This window comes from Herpailurus yagouaroundi, unplaced genomic scaffold (genome assembly GCF_014898765.1).
Source record: "Herpailurus yagouaroundi ecotype Mexico unplaced genomic scaffold, PumYag 77, whole genome shotgun sequence".
In the NCBI taxonomy this organism is placed as follows: domain Eukaryota; kingdom Metazoa; phylum Chordata; class Mammalia; order Carnivora; family Felidae; genus Herpailurus; species Herpailurus yagouaroundi.
In genome coordinates, this window is record NW_024412388.1 from 9,098,775 (window position 1) to 9,124,562 (window position 25,788).

Here is a 25,788-nt window from a genome sequence, read left to right on the forward strand (position 1 = left end):
TGAAGAGTTGATTGCAGAGCTTGCCGCTTCTAAAAAAAAAAAAAAAAAAAGAGCTTGCCATTTCTTTATTACTTTCCCAACTGAAATGTTTAAACTCTTTCTGAGTCTCATGCGATTTTTCCATATTTAATAGAGTACTTAGCTAACTCACGGAAGATTTGGGGACTTTTGAAATGCATATTTTGGGAGAAAAGGGGCTTTTTGTTGCCAAGCATGATACTCAGTTGTGCTAACTTGCTTTATTTGAAGCCACAGGAAATTTTTATTATTGGAAGTTAGAAATTAACTGGTTGATAATGTAGGTGGGTACACTTTAGCTCTTATATTTGGGGGTGAGCTTTGTCCGTGTTAAGTTAGTGGTTTGTTTGCCAAAGTGACCTTTTTTTCTTTTCTTAGAGAAATAAGTCACACTGTGCCAGACATATCTATCCACGGCAACCTCTCCTCAGTCCACTGCTCCCTGGATTTGTACAAATACAAGCTGATCCGTGGTTTATTGGAGAACAACCTCGGTGAGCCCATAGAGGAATTTATGCGGCCTTACGATTTACAAGACCCAAGAATTCACGTGAGTGAGACCTCGCGCCGTCCCATAACTCTTAACTTTGGCAGCCTCAGCTGATGGCCACCTCCAGCTCGCCTGCAGAGAAGAGATGGGGCAAGAAGCAAATGAATGTCTTGACATATTAACCCCCTTTTCAGACTGGCGTTTTCCTCTTGCAGACTGTTCTCAGTGGAGAAGTGTACACGTGCATGTGTTTCCTCATCGATATGGTGAATGTAAGTCTGGAGCTGAAAGATCTGAAAGGAAAAGAAAGTGCTGGGTCCTTAGCCAGGTATGGCTTTAATGGTACCATTCTGCTACTAGTGACTAATATCACAGTAACGGCGTTACAAACAATACACCTGTTTCGCTTTAGCACAGAGCCGAGTGGCCAGAGGTGGTGCACGGTGCTTTTTAAAAGTTTAAATTCGTTGCTTTATTAGCAAAGACAGGCCCACACCTGGTACTGAAACTGATAAGTTTGGAAGAGCTTCAGAAACAGTGCTAGCCTTTGGTTTCCTGAGGATCTACTGATTTTGTTGTTTCGTTTTAATGTCAGTAGTGTTTAAAAATATTGTATGGTTGACATACTATGTTCCCTGAGTTTCAGGTCTACGGCATAGGGATTCAGCTTCTCTGTAAGTTATGCTGTGCTCACCACGGGTGTAGCCACCACCTGTCACCCATACGACATTATTACAATACCGTGACTATATTCCCTGTGCCGTACTTCCTTCCGATCCCCGTGACTTCTTCATTCCATAACTGGAAGCTTGTACCTCCCATCCACCCTATTTCCCAAATCTACCGTGCTTTAAAAGTATTTAACTGTAGAACCACAGTTCCAGAAAGCTCAGTAATGTCGTTCATGGTATTTGTAGATTATACCTTTAACATAGTGCGGTATTTGTATATGTACTGGGAGGGACAGAAAAGCCATCTCAGTTGTAGCTGAGTTGCAAGGAGGGGTAAGGGAGGGGAACATTCCAGATAGCCTAGGGAATCGTAAGGTGTAAGGCTTCGATGGACAAAGTTGTATTATGGTACATTCCTAATATAATCTTGCTGCCATGGTATGTTATCAATAGCTTAAACAATAATAATCAATAAAAACTACCACAGGGGGTAAAAACTACCACATGTCTACCACGTGACAGACATGTGGACATACTAGTGACTTAGAAAAGCGAAGTCGTTTTTCTCCTGATGCTGTGTGTCCATTGTGGCCCTCCTGCTGCTCTGCTCCTGCAGTCACCGTGGCCGACAGAGCAGCCGGCATCTTGTTGTGCCAAGGAGAAAAACAAGAGCCCAGAGTGGCTTTGAACTGCAGTCAAGTGCTCTGCAGAGCTCATGGGTTAGAACGTGGTCCCACAAAGTACAGAGGACTCAGAAGTGGTGTCTGCCGTAGGGGAATAGGGGAGACCCAGAGCTCTTTGGCGAGCAGCACTGATGGCTGCCTCACTGGCCAACCTTTCAGAAGTGGGGGACTTCACGTAAAAAGTCTGGATTTCAACCTCTTTTGAGAAGTTGAAAGCTTTGACAATACTGGGCCCATCTTTTCACTTGGAAGCATCCCGAAGCTGAAGAGCCACTGGGCTGCCCTTAGGAGGCTGTGTTCTGCCTAGCGATTCTCTTAGTGTTTCACTTGCGCGGTCTGGGCAGACCAAGAATTTATGGTTACTGGTGTAGAGCCTTTAAGACTGAGTTGTATTTTCACACTTGATAAACTTTTCATTTTGATCTCTTGACAACCATTTGAGGTTGGGCAGATCTTCTATTTTCCAGATGGAATTTTTATCTAGCGTAAGATCATATGGCTGGAAAAGTGGTTCGGTATTTGAAAACAGGACTTCAAAGCTAGAAATTTCCCTACTGAAACACTTTTTTTTTCCTTTGTCTTTCCTCGAGAATCCATCCTGGCCTGTTTCTGACTCAGTTGAACGAAACATGGTATAACGAAGGCTTGGGTCCCAGATTGTCTTGTGAGCTAGCAGTTCTTTTCTGATGGTTGGCTACATCCTTAGTTTTTTACAAAATGAAGTAATTCTGCACAGAATGTCATGATGGTACTGAATAAATTATGAATTGGATTATTGCAGCTTTCTCTGTTACTGAAAAGAAAAGAAAAAAAAGATGGTCCCAAATGCACTTCCTCTTGGTGGACCAGTTGCATTATTTCTCTGTATGAAGAGTATTAATTTGTTCTGATTGTTTCCAGGAAGCTGTAGTGGTTATATAAAAATTCGGCAGACTGTGGAGAGAGAATCCCACAGGCAGGCTAGGAGTTGGTTTGGTTTCAGGGGATGGTTTCAGGGGACCCTTGATGTCCTTTGGGGATTGTTACACATATACAGCCTTCTCAGACTTAGGGTCAGAAACAAGAATGTTAATGCACCCAGAGTATACTAGGTGGTGTTCTTCCTCACGGAGTCCCTGTGGACAAGGTCATCTTCCTGGAAATGGAAAGTAAGAGACAGGGCACAACGACACTACATCTGTTTTGAGGAGTCTGTTAACAAAATCAGTGAAAGTTTCTCTCCTTCACTGAACTCAGATATACTTAGGATTTTGTTCTGTTGTCTTGAACTTAGGTAATTTTGTAAACTGGAAGAGTGTAACATCTTGTCTGCTTTTTCCCTTTTAGATTTGACTTCAAGAAATGTAAACTGCTCTATGAAAGCTTTTCCAACCAAACCAAGTCCATTAACTTGGTTTCCCATTCCATGATGGCTTTTGACACCCGCTATGCTGGGCAGAAGGCCAGTCCCGGCATGACAAATGTATTCAGCTGTATTTTTCAGCCTTCCAGGAACAGCAGCACTGCCCAGGGATCCATTCAGATCGAACTACATTTCAGGTAGTGGATCCAGACCCTGACCCTGCCTTTTCTTTATCGAGAAATTCCCTTTTGTGGGCAGTGGGCCAAGACTTGTGTCAGCTTTAGAGCATCAAAGGACTGAGGAATCACGGGCAAGATAGATAATGGCTCCCCAGTGCAGCTCACAGATTAATTTACTAATCCTGTAACCTTGCAATTTCATTTATTGGCCAAAAGATGTCTCTGTTGCCTTAAAAAAAAAAAAAAAAAAAAAAAGTTTAGAATTAAACCAGAGTCTTTAAATCAACCTCCTTGTAAGCTGTAGACTGTTTTAATGGGTAAAGTGAATTGAGGAAAGAAGACATGACGCTTGGTTAAGGGGGTAAAAGACTTCTGGTCCATAGACATTATAGAAAGATAGGTGGTTTTGACTTGCATTATTAATTGATCTGTGCGAGTCTCGCTAACTCACTTCTCCACTTAAAAGGACTTTAGCCTCTTTGAAGTAGATGATGTTTTTCTTCCCGGTATTATGCTAGGCAGTGGTGTGTGTGGAATGAGTACATGTTTTGGAATTGTACAGCTCCGGACTGAAGACCTTGATCTACCACCTTCTAGCTGTGTGTCCTTGGACAAGTTCAACCACTTTAAGCTGCAACTGTCTATAAGATAGAAAAGGGTGACCATACCCACCTCGCAGGGCAGAGGCGGGAACTAAGGACACTCCTGGCACGCTGCACACAGTTGGCAGCTCTTAGTATTATTACTGATGTAGCCGTGTAATTTTATGACCTACTGTAAAATTTTATGACTAAGTGGGGATAGACCCAGAAACTGAAAAATTAGGTTTGACCTAAAATCGTCTAATGTAGGGGCGCCTGGGTGGCTCAGTCGGTTAAGCGTCCGACTTCAGCTCAGGCCATGATCTCACGGTTTGTGAGTTCGAGCCCCGCGTTGGGCTCTGAGCTGACAGTTCAGAGCCTGGAGCCTGCTTTGGATTCGATGTCTCCCTCCCTCCCTCTCTCTCTCTGCCTCAGCCCCACTCGCGCTCTCTTTCTCTCTCAAAAACAAAAACAAAAAATCATCCAATGAGAATCCAAAAGGAGACCTTTGGAAGCAATGTCAGTTTTATTCTATTAGTGCTTGAGGTTATCAGGTATGTTGTAAATAGAAACCAGTAAGTAAAATGCTGGGAAACACACACACACACACACACACACACACACACACACACACACGTTGTCAATGTTTATATTGATATGCTTGAATGTGCCTGACATTTCAATGTGCAATGAGTTCCCAGGTTGAGCTTTCTTTTAGGGAGAGTTCATGGTCACTCTCCATGTACCTCTAGAAAGTCTAGCAAAGGAGACAGTCAAACCTTTGCGTGAATCTTTTGGATGCTTAGAAATAGGAGTGCTCGTCCCTTACTGAGCCTTTCCGTAAGCCAGGCACTCTCCCTGCCTTTACTTAAATTCTCCTGGCAAGTCTGGGAAGCGGGTGACTCCTGCTCCATTTTACAGATGCAGCAATAGAGGTTAGGAGAGCATCGAGCACCTCTCCAAGGTTACACAGTGACTGAGTGAAGCGGTCAGGACTCACACCAGTGCCTCTGATCTCAGCGTCCGTGTCCCTTCTGACAGTCCCTGGGTGCGGCCACTGTGTGTGTCTACTGATCCAGCTGGCTGCCTGCAGTCTCAGAGGCTAACCTGGCTGTGATGTGCGGTTCTTTTGTTTGAAGAGGTTTATTTGAGCAGGAGGTTTCCATATATTTGGTTCTTCTGCAGAAACAGTTTCTTTTTGAATTTGCTCTGTTATTATTGATCTGACTGCCTAATCTGTCAGCTCCTTGTCTCAGCAATCATGTTTTTAATACACAAGGAGCCTTGAAATCTTACTCTGTTTATATACTGAAGGTGTATAATTTCTTGGTCACATAGTAAAGTCTTACCTTGGAGCTTGTGAACAGAAATACCATTGTGAGTGAGGGGGTTAACATGTTCTCTGGATTGGAACTTTTGAACGCTTTCTGTGTCTCAAGAAGAATTGCTCTTCTGTTGGGATTTTGTGTGTCAAATATAAATCACTTCACAGTGTTTAAAGGCTTGAAATATTTTCCAGAAAAGGGATCAGACATACTTTGGCTTTCCAGTTAGTGCATAGCTCTGACGATCTGTGTTCAAAATGGGATGGAAAAATTTTACTGAGGGCAACATTTTTTCTCTATTACAAAAGAGTGAAGTGTTTCTGTGAAAAATGCTGTGTCTGTATGAGGGAGCCATGCATCACTGTGCCCTGTTTCTGGAGGCAGTGAGCCAGGTTTGGGAGAAACCAGAGACTAGAGAAGCCAGCCTTAAAAGCATCTCAGAATCTGCTTTTCCTGAGTAGAAGCCCCCTTTAAAGGCAGGAAACCAGGCACAGGTAGTAGCTAGAGCCCTACTCGCTTTTGAGCTCACAGAACAAAGTTCAACCCAGAAAACCATATAAAGGTGTCTCTAGCCCTCTTTCCTTCTGTCTTACCCATCTCTGCCTACTAATATCCTGGTAGGGCCACACTGTGGTTTGAGACCAGGCCTGGGGTCGTCCTTGGGTTTTCAGCTCAAACAGAGAACTTGGGGTAATGGGGACTACAAAGCCAGTTTTTTTCCGTCCCCTCCCCGAACTCCACTTCCAGAGCGCATGGGGTTGGTTATACCCACATATAAATGTCATCTTACTTGTTCTCCTCCTCAGGCTAAAAGATCGGGGCTCTCTTTTTAGTTCCAGCTGGGCAGTTAGTACTAGTATGTAAATTTGGTGTTCATAAAGAAGTGATCTGAGACATCAAAGAGTGCCTTAGTGATCTTCTTGAAATAGCCTGTAGGGAAGGCAGCTGCCATTTACTGAACACCGGTTATGTGCCTGGTGCTTTATCTTTTACGGCGTTGATATTTCTCATTTTGTAAGTGAGGAAACAGGCTCGGAGAAGGTGGGCGACTTAGCCAGGATAAGTGACTGGATTTAAGCCTCTGCTCTTTCTACTCCACCTGGATTTCTCAGCCTCGGCACTATTGACGTTTTCGGTTGGGGCACTTCCTTGTCGTGGGGCCGTCCTGCCTGTTGTGGGATGTTTAGCAGCAGCCCTGGCCTCTGCCCACTAGATGCCGATAGCAAACCACCCCCCCCCCCGCCCCCACCCTGCGTCGTGACAGTCACAGATGTCTCTAGACATTGGTGGCCAAAAGTCTGCTGGGGAACAAAGTCACCCCTCGTTGAGAACTGCTGGATCACACCATCCTGCTTTCTTATGGCATAAAAACATGATTAGCTTTCGAAAACACACACTGAATATTTTATTAAACCGGTGTTCAGAGTTTATTGTAGTCAGAACGGTCAATGTGAAAAATACTGGAAAAACACCTTCCCAAGCTGAGTACTACACTTGTAAGTTAGTAAAATACATTTCTCCTTTCCTATTTTATTGATTGATTGACTGATTGACTGATTGATTTTTGGGGTCGTTTTCTTGCAGATCTACGAAGGACTCATCCTGTTTTACGGTAGTCCTCAACAACCTTCGCGTGTTCCTCATATTTGACTGGCTGCTGTTAGTCCATGATTTTCTCCACACTCCCAGCGATACTAAGAAACAGACTAATGTTACTCCTCGCCGCCACCGTAACTCTAGCAGTGAATCTGCTGTCGTCCCCAAAACTGTGAAAAGTGGAGTAGTTACCAAGCGGTCTTCCCTTCCTGTGTCCACAGAAAGGCATCTTGAGGTCAAGGTCAATGTAACAGGTGAGCCTATATAGGTGTGAGTCACTCACTGATTCTTAGTCTGAATGTTAGGCTCGGTATGTGTCTTAGAGGATGATTTTTCTGTTGTTTCCGTATTTTGACGTGAGCACTTACACATGTTCTTTTTTTTTTTAAACACTTTTTTTTGTTTTTAAATATTTATTTTTGAGAGAGAAAACGAGAGAGAGCGAGAGCGAGAGTGTGCAAGTAGGGGAGGGGCAGGTAGAGAGGGAGACAGAATCCGAAGCAGCTCCAGGCTCCCAGCTGTCAGCACAGAGCCCGACAGGGCTTGAACTCATGGCCCGTGAGATTGTGACCTGAGCCGAAGCTGGACGCTTCACCTACTGAGCCACCCAGGTGCCCCAGCACTTACACATTTTCCTACAGCCCAGCAGGTGTCGTAGTTGTTGACCTCCATTTTCTGCTGTGAACTACTTGCTCTCCCTCAGGATTGCAGGGTTTCTGGGCCTTCTCCTCTGCTTGCCCATCACCCGTGCCCAGCTGGAGCGCCACCTGGGCAGTGGTCTTTCCCCCCAGTGTTAAATCTGGCTTCAATTTTCTGTTTGATCTTTAGTGCTCCAACAGATGTGCCTTCCTGAGTTCAGGCAAATTTGGTATGTGAAAATCTCTGTTTAAATGGTAAATAAGTGAGGGGATTGTTATTTCCTTTACAAAAAGAACATGTTCCCTTACAAACAGATTTACTGTGGTTTTTGTTAGCTGGTAAACTCTTCTAGTATATCTGCATGTATTTACTTTGTGTTGGTGACATACCCCAGCTACTGCTTAATGGTTTGGAAGGAGCTGGCCGGCATAGTGCATTGTAGATGGATTGAGTTTCAAAAGTTCTATCTATACGTGGTTTTTGATGAAAATAAAAAGTAAATTTGCCATGTACAAATGAGTAGAAAGTTGTCTGCTTTTAGTAATTTTGGAAAAATCTACCTTAAATTCGCGTGTATTCTTTGTAAACAACTTGAACAGCTATGTGGATGATGTCACGCCTTACGCTGGCTGACCAACATGAGCATGTCAATCTCCTTCCTGGGATTTTAAAACAGGTCACTGCTTGGAGAAGGGCCGATTTCCTGGGCTTCTGAATGTCTGATCTGGCCTCTCAGGAGACTCAGCTTAAAAATATATTCTAAAGAGAGAAGGAACTGCCTCGCGGTCTTTTCTGCTTGTGCAGTGTTCTGTTGGCTGAGCTGGGCCTGGCCAGATATAGAAACTGTGTTCGGGATGGTGGTGAAGCAGAAGGTCGACGAATGTCCTGGGAACAAATCTTTCTGGCTCGTGTCCCCCGCCCCCCTCCCTGTGTAAATGTGTTGCTAGTTTGCAACAGTCTAATGCTTCGCAGCTTCCCAGCTTCTGCTTGGTTGACAATGCTGTCTTTTCCAGGCACGGAGTTTGTGGTTGTTGAAGATGTGTCCTGCTTCGATACCAATGCCATTATTCTCAAAGGCACTACAGTGCTCACCTATAAGCCCCGATTTGTCGATCGCCCCTTTTCAGGGAGTTTGTTTGGCATCGAGGTAAGAAGTCTCCGTGTCGATCAAAACACTCAATGGTTTGGCCTAAGAGAAAAGGCTCTGGAAGAGAATTGTAGCTCCTCAGCTTTCAGTAGGGGAAGTGATTGGTGGAGTTGGTGGACTCTGGCCCTCTTCTTTGCTTTGTCCTCAAATCTACCAGGTTATTCTAACGTGTGAATCCAGTCCTCCAGCATCAGGCTCTACGTGTGCTGAGGGACTTGACCTCTTTCTCTGACGTCCTCCTTTCCTCAGGAAGTTAAGGGAGACTCTGCTCATCCCCATGACCCTGTTAGGCCCCTGCTGTGTTCACTCCTTCTAGCGGTCTAGTCCTTGGCAAATGAGTGAAGGTGGGGAGGTGGGCCTCTTTGCCCTCACGTCCCCTTCCCCACATCGAGTCGTTGTGTCTTTGAAGACCTAGGGCTCTGTGGTCATTATAAAAGGTGTTAAGGATTTTATGTATTATCCTTTTAGGAACATCTAGTCTGTAAAAGGAACTCTCTAAAGAGTCACACATAACCTCACAGAGTGAATCTCTAATAGTGCTGCTTCAGGCTCTGCTTTAATCTCACGAAGGAGATACTTTGCACTGGAGTGGCCTTTGCAGCCTGAAAATTACATGATGCAATATTCAGCATAAACTGCTCTGCTTGTCTTAAAGCCGGGGGTTGTGGAGACGGAAGGAGAAATGAGGCACATTTCTATTAAGTATTCTTAATTCACTGATCTCAGCTGACGTTCCTCTTGTTATAATATTGGAATATTTGGTCTGGGTTTCTCATCATTTCCTTTCCCTTTATGATTGAACTTTTCATGCCCTGTTCTTTCTAGTGGTGTTTCAGAGTTGAATGAACAAAACTTATTTTCACCGTCAGCAACATATGGTACTTTTTTTCCCCTGCATCAGATGTAGCTGAATAAAACTGGTAGAGATTTCACTTCTCAATCACTTGTTTCTCTCATGTAAGGAAACTGAGGTTTCCTCCCTCTCCCTCTCCCCCTCCCCCCTCCCCTCTCCCCCTTGTGGCCCCCCCCCCCCCCCGCCCCGTATAAATGTGTTGCTAGTTTGCAATAGTCTAGTGCTTCCCAGCTTCCCAGTGATGTGAGTTGATCATGAAATTGTGGTTCATCTGCTTTCCAAGCCATTCCAGTACCAGGTCTGAATGGAAAATGTTGGTGATTGATTAATGAACTGTCAGGTACAGTTGCATTTTGTGTAGCCAGAGCCCCTGAAGAAAAGAGGAAAATGAAACTTTTTTTGCTCCAAAGTCTTACAAGAAGTATATGGCAAAATATTTGAGATTCCTGGAAATTCCTTTTAATTTTGTTCCTGCAGCAGCACAATTGGATCTGAATTTTAAGACCCCTTTCGTATATCACTGGGGAGAATAGCACTAGAAAATGCCCCCCACCCTCCACAAAGGGGAAGAAGCAAGGGAGACCAACGCGAATGCTTTCTCCTGTACTGTTCTTGAAGCACAAAAATAATTTGGTCCTAGAATGGGAGTCGTCTCTCCCTTCTCTCTCCCCATAAATATATTTATTGTTAAACATTTTATTATAGAACATTTCAACATACACAAGTGAACAGATTAATATAATGAGCCCTTATATACGCATCACCAGCTTTAATAATTAATGTATTTATTTTCAATTGTGAAACAACAATTATATCACCTAAAATTTGGGGGAGGGGAGAGAAAAATTACCTATCCCTCTGTACAGAATCTCTATGGACATTTTGATGTGTTTCTTTCCTTAAAGTCATGGCATAATATTATTTTGATTGGGCTGCTTGTTCACATATCCATGTTGTAACTATCTTCCTACATTCCATATGGTCTTTTTTTTTTTTTTAAGTTTATTTATTTTGAGAGAGCAAGAGAGAGAATCCCAAGCAGGCTCTGCACCATCAGCACAGAGCTTGACATGGGGCTCAAACTCATGAACTGTGAGATCATGACCCAAGCTGAAACCAAGAGTCGTATGCTTAACCGACTGAGCCACCTAGGCCCTCCCCCCCCGCCCCACCGCCATGGTCTTTTTAATTGTCCCTTTTATTATTATTTTATTTTTGAGAGAGAGAATGTGAGTAGGAAAGAGAGGCAGAGGGAGAGAGAGAGGATCTCAAGCAGGCACCACACTCAGCGCAGAGCCCAACACAGGGCTTGAAGCCACGACCCTGGGATCATGACCTGAGCTGAAATTAAGAGTCGGAAGTTCAACTTACGGAGCCACCCAAGCACCCCTTTATTACTTTTAAATGATCGCAAAATATTCCGTTGAGTAGATGTGATATGATCTAGGTTGCTCTTAATTTTTTTTTTTATTAACTATGAAATAATGGTTCGGTGATTTTTTTTTTTAAATGTATTTTGCATTATTTCCATAGGCTAGTTCCTAGAAAGAAGTAGAATTATTGGATCAAGGGGTGTGAGATTTTTAAGTCTTTTGCCATGTATCAGTAAATTGCCTTTTATGTGGGTGAACCGTTTCATGTGCTCCTGGAAGTGGGTGAGAATCCCCGGTTCACTCTCGACAGTATTTATTTCAGCAGTTGTTATGGGTCTTTTGATAACACAGGGCTGATTGATACCAAGAGAGTGTTTTCTTTTCTTTTTTTTCTGTTGATGCTTAGACTCTTCTAAATCAGACATTAATTCTTACTGTATTGCATTTCATTCTCTAGGTGTTTTCATGCCGACTAGGGAATGAACATGATACAGCTCTTTCGATTGTTGATCCGGTTCAAATTCAGGTGGAACTCGTGGGGAATTCTTCTTATCAGAACAGTTCAGGATTGATGGATGCATTCAATAGTGAAGATTTCCCACCGATCTTAGAGGTAATGATAAAAAATCTGTCTACACATCAATACACTCTCAAACACATTCCTGAGCCCACACAACTTACTTACTCTGCTGAACTCCACATTTTTTTTCACTATAGCAAATACAAAGTAAATAAGACATTGTCTCTGTCCTAGAAAATCTTTCAGTCTCATGGAGAATAAAAGAGCTATTAATTGGTAGAATCTTGAAGTTTTATAAAAGTTTATGGAAAGCAGAACGCAACACAGGGAGGCATCTGGGTTGTGGGTGGAACCGAAGGTAGGCTGAGTCTGAGCGGAGGGGCAGGATGTCAGGAGGCAGAGGAGACCATGCCACGTTGGCCAGTAGCAGAGTTGGAAGCGGAAGGGGTGCAGCTGACGCAAAACGGAGAGAGATCTCCCTAGAACAAAGGTGCGTGGGAATGTGAGGATGCGAGCTCACATCCCTAAAGAGAGGGAGGCTAAAGGCAGGTAAGGAAGGCTTGAGAAGTTAGTGTGTGATTTCTTTGACAGAGGAGGAACGATTAATTAATCCGCCTGAACCATGGGAAATTGAAGGATAGAGAAAAGCGGTGTTGATTTTTTTATCTTTAAAGAAAAATTTGAAATAGCGAATAAACAAAATGCCACCCCAGACATTCCAACAGTCATCCCAGTTTGTGTTTTTTTTGAAATGTATGTTTGTTTATTTATTTATTTATTTTTTTCATGTTGGTTTATTTTGAGAGAGAGAGAGAGAGACAGAGCGAGCACACAAGCAGGGATGGGGCAGAAAGAGAGACGGAGAGAGAGAGAATCCCAAGCAGGCTCCACGCTGTCAGCACAGAGCCTGACACAGGGCTCAGTCTCACAAACTGTGAGATCATGCCTAGAGCTGAAATCAGGAGCGGGATGTTTAACTGCCCGAGCCACTCAGGAGCCCCTAATGTTTATTTATTTATTTTGAGAGAGAGCAGGCATGAGGAGGAGATGGGCAGACAGAGAATCTCAGGCAGGCTCAGCCTGCACCCTGTCGGCGCAGAACCTGACTCAAGGCTCCATCCCACCAACTGTGAGATCGTGACCTGAGCTGAAATCAGGAGTTGGACACTTAACCAACTGAGCCATGCAGGCGCATCCTGTTGTTGTTGTTTAATGCGTATTTATTTTGAGACAGAGAGAGAAATGGGGAGGGCAGAGAGAGAGAGCGCGTTCCAAGCAGGCTCCTCACTGCCAGTGCAGAACCTGACACGGGGTTCAATCTCACGATCTGTGAGACCACAACGTCCCGATTGTGCTGGCATCTGTACTGCTTTTACCAGTGGTAGCTATATTGCCATTCTCTGAGGCAGACTGGATTTCGAGAGGTATGAGTGTGGAACTGGACTCATTTAAAGTTACTTTGGAAGAAGAAGCAGATCATTTTTGTTGAGTGGTCTGCTCGTTGTTGAAATTTTAAAAAATGAAGTAGATCAAAGCAAAATGGAGTAGCAGAACTTTGCTTACAGGTAATCTGTCCCCCCACCCACAGCCATTCTCTGATTCTCTGCTTTGATGATTAATATACTTGTAAGCAAATCATTGCTGTAGTAATTTTCCTAGCTTCATAGTTTTTATTTAGTGAAGTTTAATGAGCATTTGACCTCACAGCAGAGATGTCTTACCTCATGGCTCTTGGTGCTTAATTTCAAGATTTTCCCAGTCTTTGAAATGGAAAACTAGTGTAGTGTCTGTGGGACTTCTAGAACTTGAATTAGGAACTCTGCCTGTAAGAGGTGTGGACGTAAAAGCAAAGGCAACTTTAAAAACTTACGTCCTTTCAACTTTGTTAGATTCAGTTACAGGCCCTGGATATCAGACTCTCCTATAACGATGTCCAGCTGTTTCTCGCCATCGCCAAATCCATCCCAGAGCAAGCCCATGCTGCCGGCCCCGACGCAGTGGCCTTGGAGGCCGGCTCCGTTAGCAGTCACGTTCCCGGAGCGCCTCGAGCCGGAGAGGAAGTCAGAGAAGGGACGAGACATACCCTAGATCCCGTCTTGGGTAGGTGTCGAGCCGTACAACCCACTCAGTCTTCCTAATGTCTACCCTTCTCGTTAACTTTCAAGATTTCCTTTTGCACAATTAAATTGTTCAGAGGATAATTACATGTCATTAAGTGTAATTGTAAGTATGATCCTCTAACTTTTAAAAATTTAAGAACAAATACAACACCCCAGACCAGCTGTGCTAGCCGACACCAGTTTCCCTTTTGCCATTTCTTCCAGAGTTCTATAGATAATGCGAAGGTTTAGTTTTATACCTTGAGTTTTCCTCCAAAGCTATGTGGATGATTCTAAATGTCGGTTTTAAGCTTTTACAAACACAGTCAATACAGGGAACACACTCTTAAAAATTTCAAGGTGCTCCAGTTAGGATCCCGTTTTTGCCTAGAGAAATATAATGTTTTCGTCACCCGTTTCTGAATTTCTTTTCTTTTTTCTTCAGTTAGTGGATTAATTATATACTATATTATATATAGTATATATATATATATATATATATATATATATAATTTATTTATAAAAATTATGTCCCGCTTTTTCCTAGAGTTACAGCTGGCTAGACTACAGGAGCTGGGATTCAGCATGGACGATTGCCGCAAAGCCCTTCTGGTCTGTCAAGGTAAGTTGCACCCAGGTTTCCATGACCTGTTCATCTGGATACTAAGCTTGCTTCTCATTCCCTGCCTCTCCTGCTCCCACGAGGTGGCCTGGAGGGCTGGACTGTGTTTTGAAACCCCTCCATGATTTTCTTTGGGCTGACCATGATCTTGGGCTGGAAGTGATAATGAGCAGCACTATTTCTTAGTGGACGAGAACGTGGGCCCTGGAACCGATGCTTGGCTTCAGGTTTTCACTTTGCTGCTTTTTGGTTACCTGTTAGCAACTCGGGCAAGTTACTTAGCCTCTCGGTAGCAGTGCTTCCTTATCTGTAAGAGGAGGGTAAGACCACTTCCCTTGGAGGTTTGATACAAATAGGCACTATATGCAGAGCACTTAAGGGAAGTGCCTGGCCCACAGCGGGAGCTCTAATACTGTCAGCTGCTGTTGCTGCTGGTGGAGGCACTGGCAATGCTGATGATAGTCACGACCGCCGAGTGCCCGTGTGCCTCGTCCTGTGTTTTCTTGTTGAATTTTTATAGCCTTGCAGGTGGCCATTATTATCCCATTTCCGATAAGGAACCTGGCTCAGATAGATTAATTAACTGGCTTCAGGTCACCTATTAGTGAGGGGCTGAGTCTGCCTGGGTTCTTTCTACTGCAACATAATTTCCTTCCCACCTCCCTCTGTGTGTGGTCCTTTCTCTTGAAACAGGAAGATACAGCAAAAGCTGTGTTTTTTCTTACACGTACTTACTTACACGTACATTTTTCTGTTTCTTCACGTACTACATGTACCCATACGTATATATACATATCATACCGGGTATGTTGGCAGATTGTATTGCAAATACAATTTTATAGCCCTCTTTACAACACGGTTTTATTGAGTTATAATATTATTGCGATATACTTAATATCAGCAGCATCTTCCCATGTCATTAAAGTTATTTATAAACATTGATTTTTTGGCATTGATCAAATGATATATTTTAATTTATTTAACTGTTTTTTGTTTTTCATTCTTTCAATATTGTATACAATTCTGTAATAAATAGTTTTTGGTATGAACTTTTGTCTATAACTTTTATTTAGTATTTCCCTGGTAGAGAGACCTACTAGTATAAATCCTGGATCAAAGGTTATAGATATATTTTTCGGGCTTTTTATTCAAATTGACAGATCTTTTTCTGCAACATTGTGTACCAGGCGACACTCTGACCAATTACGTGTGAAAACGCTGCTCTCACCGCACGATTGTTTGCATTAACTGTTATCTTTTTCCTTCTGTGACAAATGACGGTAGCTCTAGTTAGCTAGTTCGGTTAGCTTAATACCTCTTAGTGTTTACATTGTCTATTTTTTTCTCTTTCTTTGATAATAAAACATTTCTTTTCAATTTCTAAGAGCTTTTTAGATTTTTGTTAATTTTTATTTCTTTAGCAGCTAAGGTGTCGTTCCATCAGTTGCGAAAAAGATAACAATGACTAATGTTAATAGAGCCTTCGGTACGCGCCGGGCTCTGCTCCTGGGAGAGCTTTACTTGTGCCCATTTGTTTCCTCCTCATGGCAGCCCTGTCTGTGGGTGCTGTGGGCAGAGATCGAGGAACTTGTCCGAGGTCCAGCATCTAGTAGGTGCTGGAATCCGAAGCCAGGCCATCTTCCTCTAGAGCATATGCCCTTCACCACTCACCCCTGTTCTGTGCACTGGTCTCTGCTAATTTATAAATATGGGGTCGCATGGCTTTCCTTTCCTTTTCTTTTTAGCTTTAGCAATCTGGTTATGTTCAGAGGGCTGTTATCTAACAGTCGTGTGTCACACACATGCACTTCTCATAGCTGTCTGTTCGTAAGGAATCGTGATCGGTTGCGAAGATGAAGTATAGTAGCACATCATTCTATGCAAAACTACACAGTTGGGTGCCTGGCTGGCTCAGTCCGTAGAACATGTGACTCTTGATATCAGGGTCATGAGTTGGAGCCCTCCATTGGGCATAGAGCTCACTAAAATAATAATAGTAATAGTAATAATAATAATAATATAATAAAACCCTACATGGTGAAGATTACGTACTTCCCTACTAAGTGACGTCTAGAATTTGGATCCTGTCTTTTCCTTTCCTCTCCTTCAACGGATGTCATAATAGAGGAGGGATGGCTTCTGGAGGCATTTTGAACCGGATCATGAAAGGTGGTGAACTTGAGTGGAAGGTGTGCAAGGGGGGTACATTCTGTTTACTTAAAAATAGAATTGCTATCATCACACCAGGTTCCCCCCCCCCCCCCTTTAAGTCTAAGAGTACATCTGGGAACAAGGTTCCCTTGGGCTGTCCAGTAGGTCCCTATGAACTTTATTTCTCTGTTTCCTCAGCGAGTTGCTTGAGTAGCTGTGCAAACTGGCTGAACTGATCACCTTTACATTTTTTCGAAGGCCAACTGAAAAAGGCAGCAAGTTGGTTGTTTAAGAATGCTGAACCTCTGAAGTCTCTTTCCCTGGCTGCTGATAGCCACGAGAGCCAGGGGCCTGTGGCAGCCCAGCTGATCTCTGGGGTGGAGGTGAAAGCTGAGAGTGTGTGCATCTGTTTCATCGATGACTGCATGGACTGTGACGTTCCTCTGGCTGAGCTCACCTTTTCCCGTGAGTGTTGTCCTGATTTTCAGATTCATCTTGAAGATTTGCAGTGATTGCCAAGCCGTTTGCACCCCCCCCTTTTTTAAATGATATTCATCCTCCCCCCACCCCCCCCCTTAGTCGTATGGGTGAAATTTAGATAATTGTTTTACATATGTTTTTCATTATTTCTATTTTAAAGAAATGTGTATTTATTTGCCATATGTGGCCTTCAGCCTCTAGTTTGGGAATAATAGAAATTGTCATTGATGAAATTTCTGTTATATTAACAGCTCTACCTAAATCATTGTTGGTGTCTCCATTTTGTTTATCTTTTTATATACCTAAAGACTGGAGTGAGTACTGTTCTTAAAGACATTTAAAAGCTAATGCTCTGCCTTATATACATTTGAAAATAAAACACACACAGTCTTACGAGAATGCTTCTCTCAGTGTCCTCCATGGGGCCCTGAGAGCTGTCTTTCACTAGCAAGTGACCAGGGTACGAGGACCCTATCCCAAATTGTGTCATTGCAGGTGGTGGTAGATGGGGCTTCTGAGGAGGAGAGTACCTGAAAATCTCACCGCTGTGTTTAGTTTTAATATTCCATTGTTTTGATCTTGCTAGCCTCTTTTCCCTTCAAGGAAAATTCCATCCTGGGTATTGAGCTCAACCTTTGACACACTGGAGAGGCTTCCTTTTCCCTGTGCTTCAAGGCACCACCAGGGCCACTTGATTGAAAGTAACAGCTGGAATTTTTGACCGAGTGTCTTTTCTGCAGGGAATAATTACTCCTTATTTTTCTGCGGTAATCTTAAAATTTTGAGCTAATATTCATCAGGACATAACTGCTCTCATCAGCCTGCCTTCTGATTCTCAGATATTCAGGGAGAAGTATGTTTTTTATGTTCCTGCAGACTTGAAATAACACAGATACACCTGCGTGCCAAGGCTGGGGCCAGAGGGAGACAAAGGTGGCATTTGCCTGAGGCACGACACTTAAAGGCGTGCCAGGAAACTCAGGAGCTATGACGAATAAAATTTTAACACACTGGTTTTTTGTTCTTTTTGTTTTTTTTTTTTTAAGTCAGAATTCATGCCAAAAACCCAAGATGAACAAAATCTCAAAATTTGGTGTGCTTTCCTATGATTTCATCAGTATCAGCTATGACTGACATCTCTTCACTGTGATTTAATCTCTGAAAGAAAGTTTTGGTTGTTCTCACCCCAGCGCTGTAGTAAAATTTGCTTCCGTTGCAGGCCTGAGTTTTCTGCAGCATGTAAGGACTAGCCCTGAAGGGTACGCCCACTTCACCCTTTCTGGAGATTATTATAACCGTGCTCTGTCAGGTCAGTATACAAGCATATATTATCATGGGACTTAAAAAACACACTTCAATATTTGCCTGGGCCAATTTCTACATAAGTTTCGTGTGAGGGAAAGGGGGTGGGGCTGGGCAGGGAAAGATGAAACACAAGTGACTGCATGAGCACAAAAGATGGAGACTTTTCATTTTCCTAACATATCTGGTATGTTGCAACTGAGCTATTTAAACCCAAGGTTTCATATGAAGTTCATTGTTTTTGATTCAGGAGTTTGGCTCATTCTGGAATATGAAATTGCTTAGTAGCGAAGGATCATTTGGCCCTGATAGTAGCTAAATTTCTCCTCCCCCCCCCTTTTTTTGTTTATTTAAGTAATTTCTGTACCCAATGTGAAGCTTAAATTCACTACCCTAAGATGAGTTGCATGTTCTTCCCACTGAGCCAGCCAGGTGCTCCTGATAGGGAGATTTCTGCCCGTAAGCCTTTTGTTTTTTTGCTTTATTCAAAAAATTTTTTAAATGTTTACTTACATCAGAGAGAGAGTGTGGATGCGAACACAGGGAAGGGGCAGAGAGAGGGAGACACTGAATCCAAAGTAGGCTCCAGGCTCTGAGCCATCAGCACAAAGCCAGACGCGGGGCTCGAACCCACGAACCATTAGATCATGACCCGAGCCAAAGTCGGACTCTTAACCTACTGAGCCACCCAGGCGCCCGAAAACTTGAGTCTTTAAAACCCAGGGAGGTATCATTTTTCTCACCTATCAGACTGGCAAGAATGAAGTGTGAGACTATGAGCCGCAGAGCTCTAATTTCTTGCCATTCAAATTGTAAATTGGGGCAACCACTTTGGAAAAAATTGACAAATAGTAAGGTTGAGTATAAGCATGCTCACCAACCCAGCAACATACTTCTTATAGGTCTGTACCCTGGAAGGATCTCTTGCTCATGTGTGCTCGGAAACAGATAGAAGACTGGTTGTAGTGTTGTTCCTCCTCCTCAAGGGGGTGTTTCTCAGAAGTAGAATGAATATGTAGACTGTGGTATATTCATAAGCGGATTACAATTCAGTGGGGAAAATAAATGTGCCACAGCTACCTGGCAGCAATATGTGTGAATCTCAGAGGCAGGTTGTTGGGCAAAAATAGAAACTTGCAGAAGAACACATACATCAGATTCCATTTATGTAAAGATCTCTAGTAGGACCGATTAACCAGTATGTTCTGAAGAAATGCATGCGTGTGTAGTAAAACGATAAGAGCAAGCATGTGATTAAAAACCCAAACTAATGTTTACTTGGAATTGGGTGGGAGAGGGTTGGTGGCAAGGGGGCTGACATGGGAGAGTGGCACTCGGGGGCTTCCAAGGAACTTCTGATTTTCTGTTTCTTAAGCTGAATAGTGGGTACAGGACTTTGTAGTAATTTTATTCTTTAAACCATATATATGTGTCGTTTATATACCTTTGGCACATATGATTTAAAATTAGAAATTTGAAAGACAATGAATTTCTAATTATGTTCTACCTATTTATTCAACCAGTGGATTCTTTTTTTTTTTTTTTTTTTTTCTTTTAATGTTTATTTTTGAGAGAGCAAGAGAGAGTGAGCGAGAATGAGTCGGGGAGGGGCAGAGAGAGAGGGAGACACAGAATCCGAAGCAGGCTCCATCCAGGCTCTGAGTTGTCAGCACAGAGCCCGACATGGGGCTCGAACCCACAACCCATGAGATCATGACCTGAGCTGAAGTCGGATGCCCAACTGACTGAGCCCCCCAGGCGCCCCTCAACTAAGTGGATTCTCAACGTAAGCAGGAGAATCAAATTTAGTAGTTACTTCAGCTGCTGTTAGTACTTTTCCATCCTGTGTCAGAGACTCCTTTTTCCATTTTGAGTGGATCAAAAGCAGGTCCTGCCTGCTCTTTCATAGAGAAGGCACATGCACTCTATGCCCTCCTTCCTCCCCGCTCTGGAAGACCATGTAGGGCATGTATCTGTCTGTGTAGTGATGTCCTCTAGCCTGCACAGGCATCTGTAGGGTGACCTATAGCTCAAGATGGTGCTTTCGCTGTGAAATCACATTGGAAATAGAAAGCTATTAAGCTATAGTTTGTCCTTGCTGAGCATTTGTGAACAGTGTTCCCCTATAAACCCTTGATATCTGCTTAACAGATGTCTTATTTCCTGTGTTCTTTTAGGCTGGGAGCCATTTATTGAGCCATGGCCATGCTCTGTATCCTGGCAACAACAGGCAGCTAGTCGTCTCCATCCTCCTCGACTGAAGCTAGAAGCCAAGGCCAAACCCCGTTTGGATATCAACATCACCTCTGTACTCATTGGTGAGTGGAAAGTTGTCTCTAGAAGATGGGTGCCTTTCTGTACATAAGTCCCTCGTCTAGAAGACTGTTAATCCTGGTTTAGCAAATACTCAGGCCCACACCAGACATCACTTACTCAGCAGGGCTGCTTTCCTGATAAACCCTAACCTAGCCTCACGACTCTTTTCAACCCATTGCTCTAGAGTTGGCATCCTGTATTAATGCCGTCAGTGACCAAGCAAGAACTTAGACCATTTGGGCAACATAAATGTCCGTGATAAAAACTCTCTCCCCCACCATGCTTGGTCATGGGTTTTTGTTTTTGTTTTTGTTTTTGTTTTTTAATGTCCTAGAAGTGAGTTTAGATACATTTCTTTCCGGGTACTCACACACACAATAATTTTTAAAAGGTGTAATTTTGACCTTGTGTTTATAGTAGGATAAATTGCCTGTACTGTTTCCCATCAAGTTATCATGTTGACCTAACTCTGAAAATCACTGGGTTGAAGGATTGCCAAGCTAACGGTGTGTGTTCTGAAAGTTTCTTGGAAAACACCAACATGTACATTCCTGGATTTGATGTAGTGAGTTGGAACCACTCTATGCCTATATTTATATCATCGTAAGAAAAGAGTTACATTATCAAACAATCAGGTGTTGCCTGTCTTTGCTATGAAAACTCTCAAACTGTTTGAATTATTATCTACATGATCTGACTTTTGGGTAATACTGTGGTTATTTGAGTGATAACACATACGACTGCAAATCTGCAAACTTTCTTCAGTGTGTGTGATCGAGGCTCATAGGATATCCATTGGCTCATTCTATGTCAGAAGAAGATGAAGAGAATGTATGGTGAAATGAGACCCTAAGTTTATTGATCGAAAAATTTTAAAACCGCTGTTTTATATGATCAGATTTCATTCATTAAATTTGTCTGGATAATTGATCTCATGATACTGTATTATTTTGATCTGATGTTATTTCTTATATAATATGTTCACCTGGAAGTTTAGGTGAAGCTTAGGGTAGTGTTTTGGAAAGCTACGATAAACAGGAGCTTACCTCGAACAAAAGAATTTTATTGATATTTCTGATGGGCCATTGTCTACTTAAAAATGTCTTCTAAGGGTGCTTGGGTGGCTCAGTTGGCTACGTGTCTGACTCTTGGTTTGGTTCAGGTCATGGTCCCACAGTCTGTGGGTTTAAGCCCTGCAATGGGTGCTGTGCTGACAGTGCAGAGCCTGCTTGAGATTCTCTCTTTCTCCCTCTCTCTGCCCCTCCCCTGCTCACACACACACACACACACACACTCTCTCTCTCTCTCTCTCTCTTAAATAAATAAAAAACAAATAAAATTTTAAAAATGTCTTCCAAAAGGCGTTCTTGTCTGTGGTAAAGCTTTTTTTTTTTTTAAACCTCCGATTCCTTGTTCCTAATACCATGCTGAAACCCAGAAATATTACTGTGACTTCTTAGTGTTAAAATAAATCTTCTATATAGCCAACTATTGGAACTGAAAACCAGAAAGCCAGAAACCAATAACTCTTGTTCTAAAAAGTATCATACCTTAGTTAGTAGAAAAGGTCTTTATCCAGGGGTGGTGCATCGTAATTATTTTGTCAACCTGCCCTTCCTGTCACATTTCTCTAAAAACAGTAAGACAGTTCTCCTGGAGAATTGTCAGCTGGATTTCAGCCTCCGAGTTTGGTGGTTTTGAGCAGCCTCCTCACTGGTTTTTTATGTCTTGAAACCCCATCCCTTAGCATGACATACCACGCTCTTCCAAACTAATTCCCTTTTCTAGCCTTCTTTGCTATCTCCCTTCGCCAATATGTTTGGTGTGCCACAGTCACACCAAAGTTATCAGTGTTCCCTAAAAGGGCTATGTACTTTCGTGTCTTAAAATCTTTGCATTTGGACTGCTCTTGGCCTGGCACGTCCCTGCACCCCTAATCCCACTGGTAGACTCTAACCTCTGCTCATTCTTCAAGACCCAGCGCAAAGGTCCCCACACCTCTGAAGATTCCCATGGACCTTGGCGTGTACTGTCCCACTTTTGCCAAAGCAGAATGAGCCTTCCCTGTTCTGTGCTCCCATAGAATTTTATTTATGACTTCGTTTTAGCTCCTTCCACATTGCGGCTTTGTGGTGATGGTTGTTTGGTTAACATTGATTTCTTCCAGTGCAGCATGTTCTCCAGGGGACAGACTTTCTGAAAACCTAGCATAGCGCCTAGCATGCAGTAGGATGCTCAAGAAAAGCTTGCTTTACTGAATAGAAATTATTTGACTTGAAGCCTCGATCTTTTCTATTTCCGTACTTAATATCTTTGGGGAATTCTTTCTAGACCAGTATGTAAGTACCAAGGAATCGTGGATGGCAGATTACTGTAAACAGGACAAGGAAATAGACTCAACCACATCAGAAGACTGGATGGGCTCTTCAGTGGACCCTCCATGCTTTGGACAAAGTAAGATTTTTCTCTTCCTATGTCTGAATAAATCACTGTTGACCAATGCAGCCATGTTTTCTTGAGAAATCCAAATAGAATTGTCATTTTCTATGGAAAAACCTACAGGAAATTCTGACTGTCTTCTTTAGTTCTGTTTTAATCTCTGCAGGAGACATTTTTCTGGCACAACATACTGAACTTCTGATATGGGCTCTAATTCCTCCACCTTTGTGGGAAAGCAAAGGTCTGTGATACACAATTTTCTAAATTCTGGTAACATTGCATATGAGCTGGCGTGCCTGAAAACGCATCAAGGTCAGCCGTTAGTGAGTGTGTTTCACTTGGCAAAACTTTCCAGTTGATTGGGACTTTTGGACTGGGTTTTAAAAACTAACTTTATAGTTTTGTGAATCTAGAGGTACAGAGTTTGGGCATATTCTTGAAGGGAGGGCAGGCAGGATCCCATATGGAAGAAATTGTTAAAAGGAGGGCTCTGTATTGTTCATAAGGAAGAAAAGAATTGAATACCCAGCATTTTGAAGAGAGGAGTCCGTTTGTTCTCTGTTAACGATATTTTCTTTCCTTAAATTTAATGCCTCACCACGAAGCTCTGATTTCCTTAGAGCTGGGGAGATTGTGACGGCCAACCGCGTGGTCCTTAGTTGTTCCACAAGCCATTGTCCTCCAAATTCAACTCAGCCCCAACTCTTTCAGTGTGGTTTCTTTGGGGAGTCCTGGCTGGGCTTCACATAGCTCATGAATGCTTAAATATTCCATCTGGTCTGCAAACATGTCACGGGAAGATGGATTTTCTTAGTTTATGAAGTATTTGAACTGGTTCGTCTCTCCTCAGGGTGTATAAGTGGATTTTCTGTCTCCCTTGTGCTTCTAGAAGGAGGGACAGGGAAATGTTAGCCATGCTTGCTCTCTGTATTCCCAGGCTGTTGCTTCTGAGTCTCAAGGTCATTGCTTAGGAGCCAGGGCTTTTCAGATAGCCTCAGCCTCAATCCTGGCTCCTCCTCGAACCTTCCCAATTTGCATGTCCAAAGAATGTAACAGTCTCCCCAGAAGACTCTAAGTAATCTTTGTAATAGGTAGTATGTCCTAGAGAGAGTGTTTCTGAAGTTGTTACTCATACAAGGGGATCTTGACTCCCGACCCCGTGTAAACACAGGGAAGACCTGATCTTCAGGATTCTGATGAAGGACTTTCTATTGTCCCCACCCTCCCCCTTTTTAAAAAACACTTTCTCCTCTTTCTTTATAGTTAATAAGCTGCCTTATCTGTGTTAAATGCCGGTGCTAAATTAAAGCTGGATTTTTATTTACTTACAGATCTTTATGGTTACTTAGGCTTACAAAGGCATATCTTTTTATTTAGACATAAGAGAATATACCTACATTTCCAAACCTCTTTCCTATTGGAGGTTCCTGGGTAGCACCACCTATGGCGGATGGGATTGTATTCCTTCAGCAGGTCTACTCAAGTAATATGGGGCGTTTGTTTTGAAAGTCAGTAGACTTGAACCTTCTTGAACCGATCGCATCTCTCGGGTCCTGCTCACGAACATTTAGTCACAGTCCCCCCAAATTTGTGCATTTTCTTTGGGCGGGCTTCAAAACAAGCCCTTGAAAGAGAGATTCTTAATATGAAATCCCACCTAACGGAGCTGCTGGTTTCTCACTGTCTCTTTAGCAGGGGAAAGAAAATAGTGGCCTCATTTTTGACATCATTGTTGGCTTTGTTCAGTAAGGGCTGAGATTCCTGCAGGTAGACGTGGGTGGCATGAGTTTATGAGTTTTGTATTCAAAGGACACTTTATGGAAATACCAAATGTGAATATTCTAAAAGCTCCCATGTTTAATTTCTAATGTAAGTAATATCACGAGATAGCTCCTTGGCAGAGACTCTTTAAACTCGGAACACAGATGGACTCTTTCCCTTGAAATTTTGAGACCCGTGGGGGATTAGCCTCCTGCTGCTACTGCCTTTGCAAAGTGGACTGGAGCACCCAAGTCTGTCCTGACTGGTCTCGGGGACTTTTCCATGCCGTGTAAGAGCATGCACGCTTTAAGTGAAAAATCCTCAAAAGGCTTTTCATTCTGTTTAAAGAGAATGTGGACTACGTTTTCTTTCCCCGGTTGAGAAAAAAGAGGGGTGTGCTCCTGTGACACATCGTCCACAGTAAAAGCCAGCATAAAAATGTCTCGCTCACTTTGTCAAGTGCTCTTTTAGCTGTTAGCGGTCACTGAAGGGAATGATCCTGTAACTGCATGATGCTTGCGATTTTTGTCACATGCTCTCTCTGTGCTAACGTTTTGGAGGTGAGTCTTCTTATTCACTGTATTTATTCTTACCCTCTAACTTTGTCTCTCCTGTCTACCAGGCCTCCCCCTTGTCTACCTTAGAACTAGGAGTACAGCCAGTCTGACTAACCTAGAGCACCAGATCTATGCTAGAGGTACAGTATAGCCAAGCGAGGGCTTGCTTTCTTTTCCTGTTTGAAGAACTGCCTTGTACATCAATTTCCTGTGAATGGGAGCCGAGTGGGATATCCCCAGTTGGGAATGTTGTGCTTTAGTAGCAGGGAAGAGCGCTTCCCACTGATGAGTACGGTGACCTATCAGAAGCAGGTGCGGTGCTGACTCTTAACGCTGCGTCGTCCATCTGCCCCAACCCTCAGCTCCGCGGTGTCCACTGCGCTGGTGCGGAAATACCCAGCGCCAGAGGTGATTTCTTACTTTGAAAAACAAGTAAATGGAGGAAAGCCGTCCTCCATCAGGCAGCGCTTTGTTTATAGAATACCCAGCGAACATTTATTCTTTTTTTACAATTTTATAAATGTTTTATTTACTTTTGAGAGAAGAGACAGAGCGTGAGTGGGGGAGGGGCACAGAGAGGGAGACACGGGATCCGAAGCAGGCTCCAGGCTCTGAGCCGGCAGCACAGAGCCCGACGCGGGGCT

At 43.1% G+C, this 25,788-nt stretch overlaps 1 protein-coding gene across 8 annotated transcripts in view; it reads left to right on the forward strand.

Annotated features, from left to right (window-relative positions):
• The window catches only part of VPS13D (vacuolar protein sorting 13 homolog D), a 259,048-nt gene that overhangs the window by 73,625 nt on the left and 159,635 nt on the right, over positions 1–25,788 (forward strand). For 6 of the 8 annotated variants that reach the window (XM_040461642.1, XM_040461677.1, XM_040461651.1 and 3 more), the window contains 13 exons: positions 397–568; positions 724–836; positions 3,189–3,401; positions 6,874–7,139; positions 8,538–8,671; positions 11,355–11,510; positions 13,307–13,517; positions 14,064–14,138; positions 16,548–16,754; positions 17,989–18,078; positions 20,249–20,389; positions 22,719–22,841; positions 25,210–25,284. In XM_040461642.1, the coding sequence (XP_040317576.1) occupies positions 397–568; positions 724–836; positions 3,189–3,401; positions 6,874–7,139; positions 8,538–8,671; positions 11,355–11,510; positions 13,307–13,517; positions 14,064–14,138; positions 16,548–16,754; positions 17,989–18,078; positions 20,249–20,389; positions 22,719–22,841; positions 25,210–25,284 (1,976 nt within the window). The remainder of the gene's footprint in view (positions 1–396; positions 569–723; positions 837–3,188; positions 3,402–6,873; positions 7,140–8,537; positions 8,672–11,354; positions 11,511–13,306; positions 13,518–14,063; positions 14,139–16,547; positions 16,755–17,988; positions 18,079–20,248; positions 20,390–22,718; positions 22,842–25,209; positions 25,285–25,788) is intronic. The other 2 variants (XM_040461658.1, XM_040461668.1) reach the window with 1 other exon arrangement.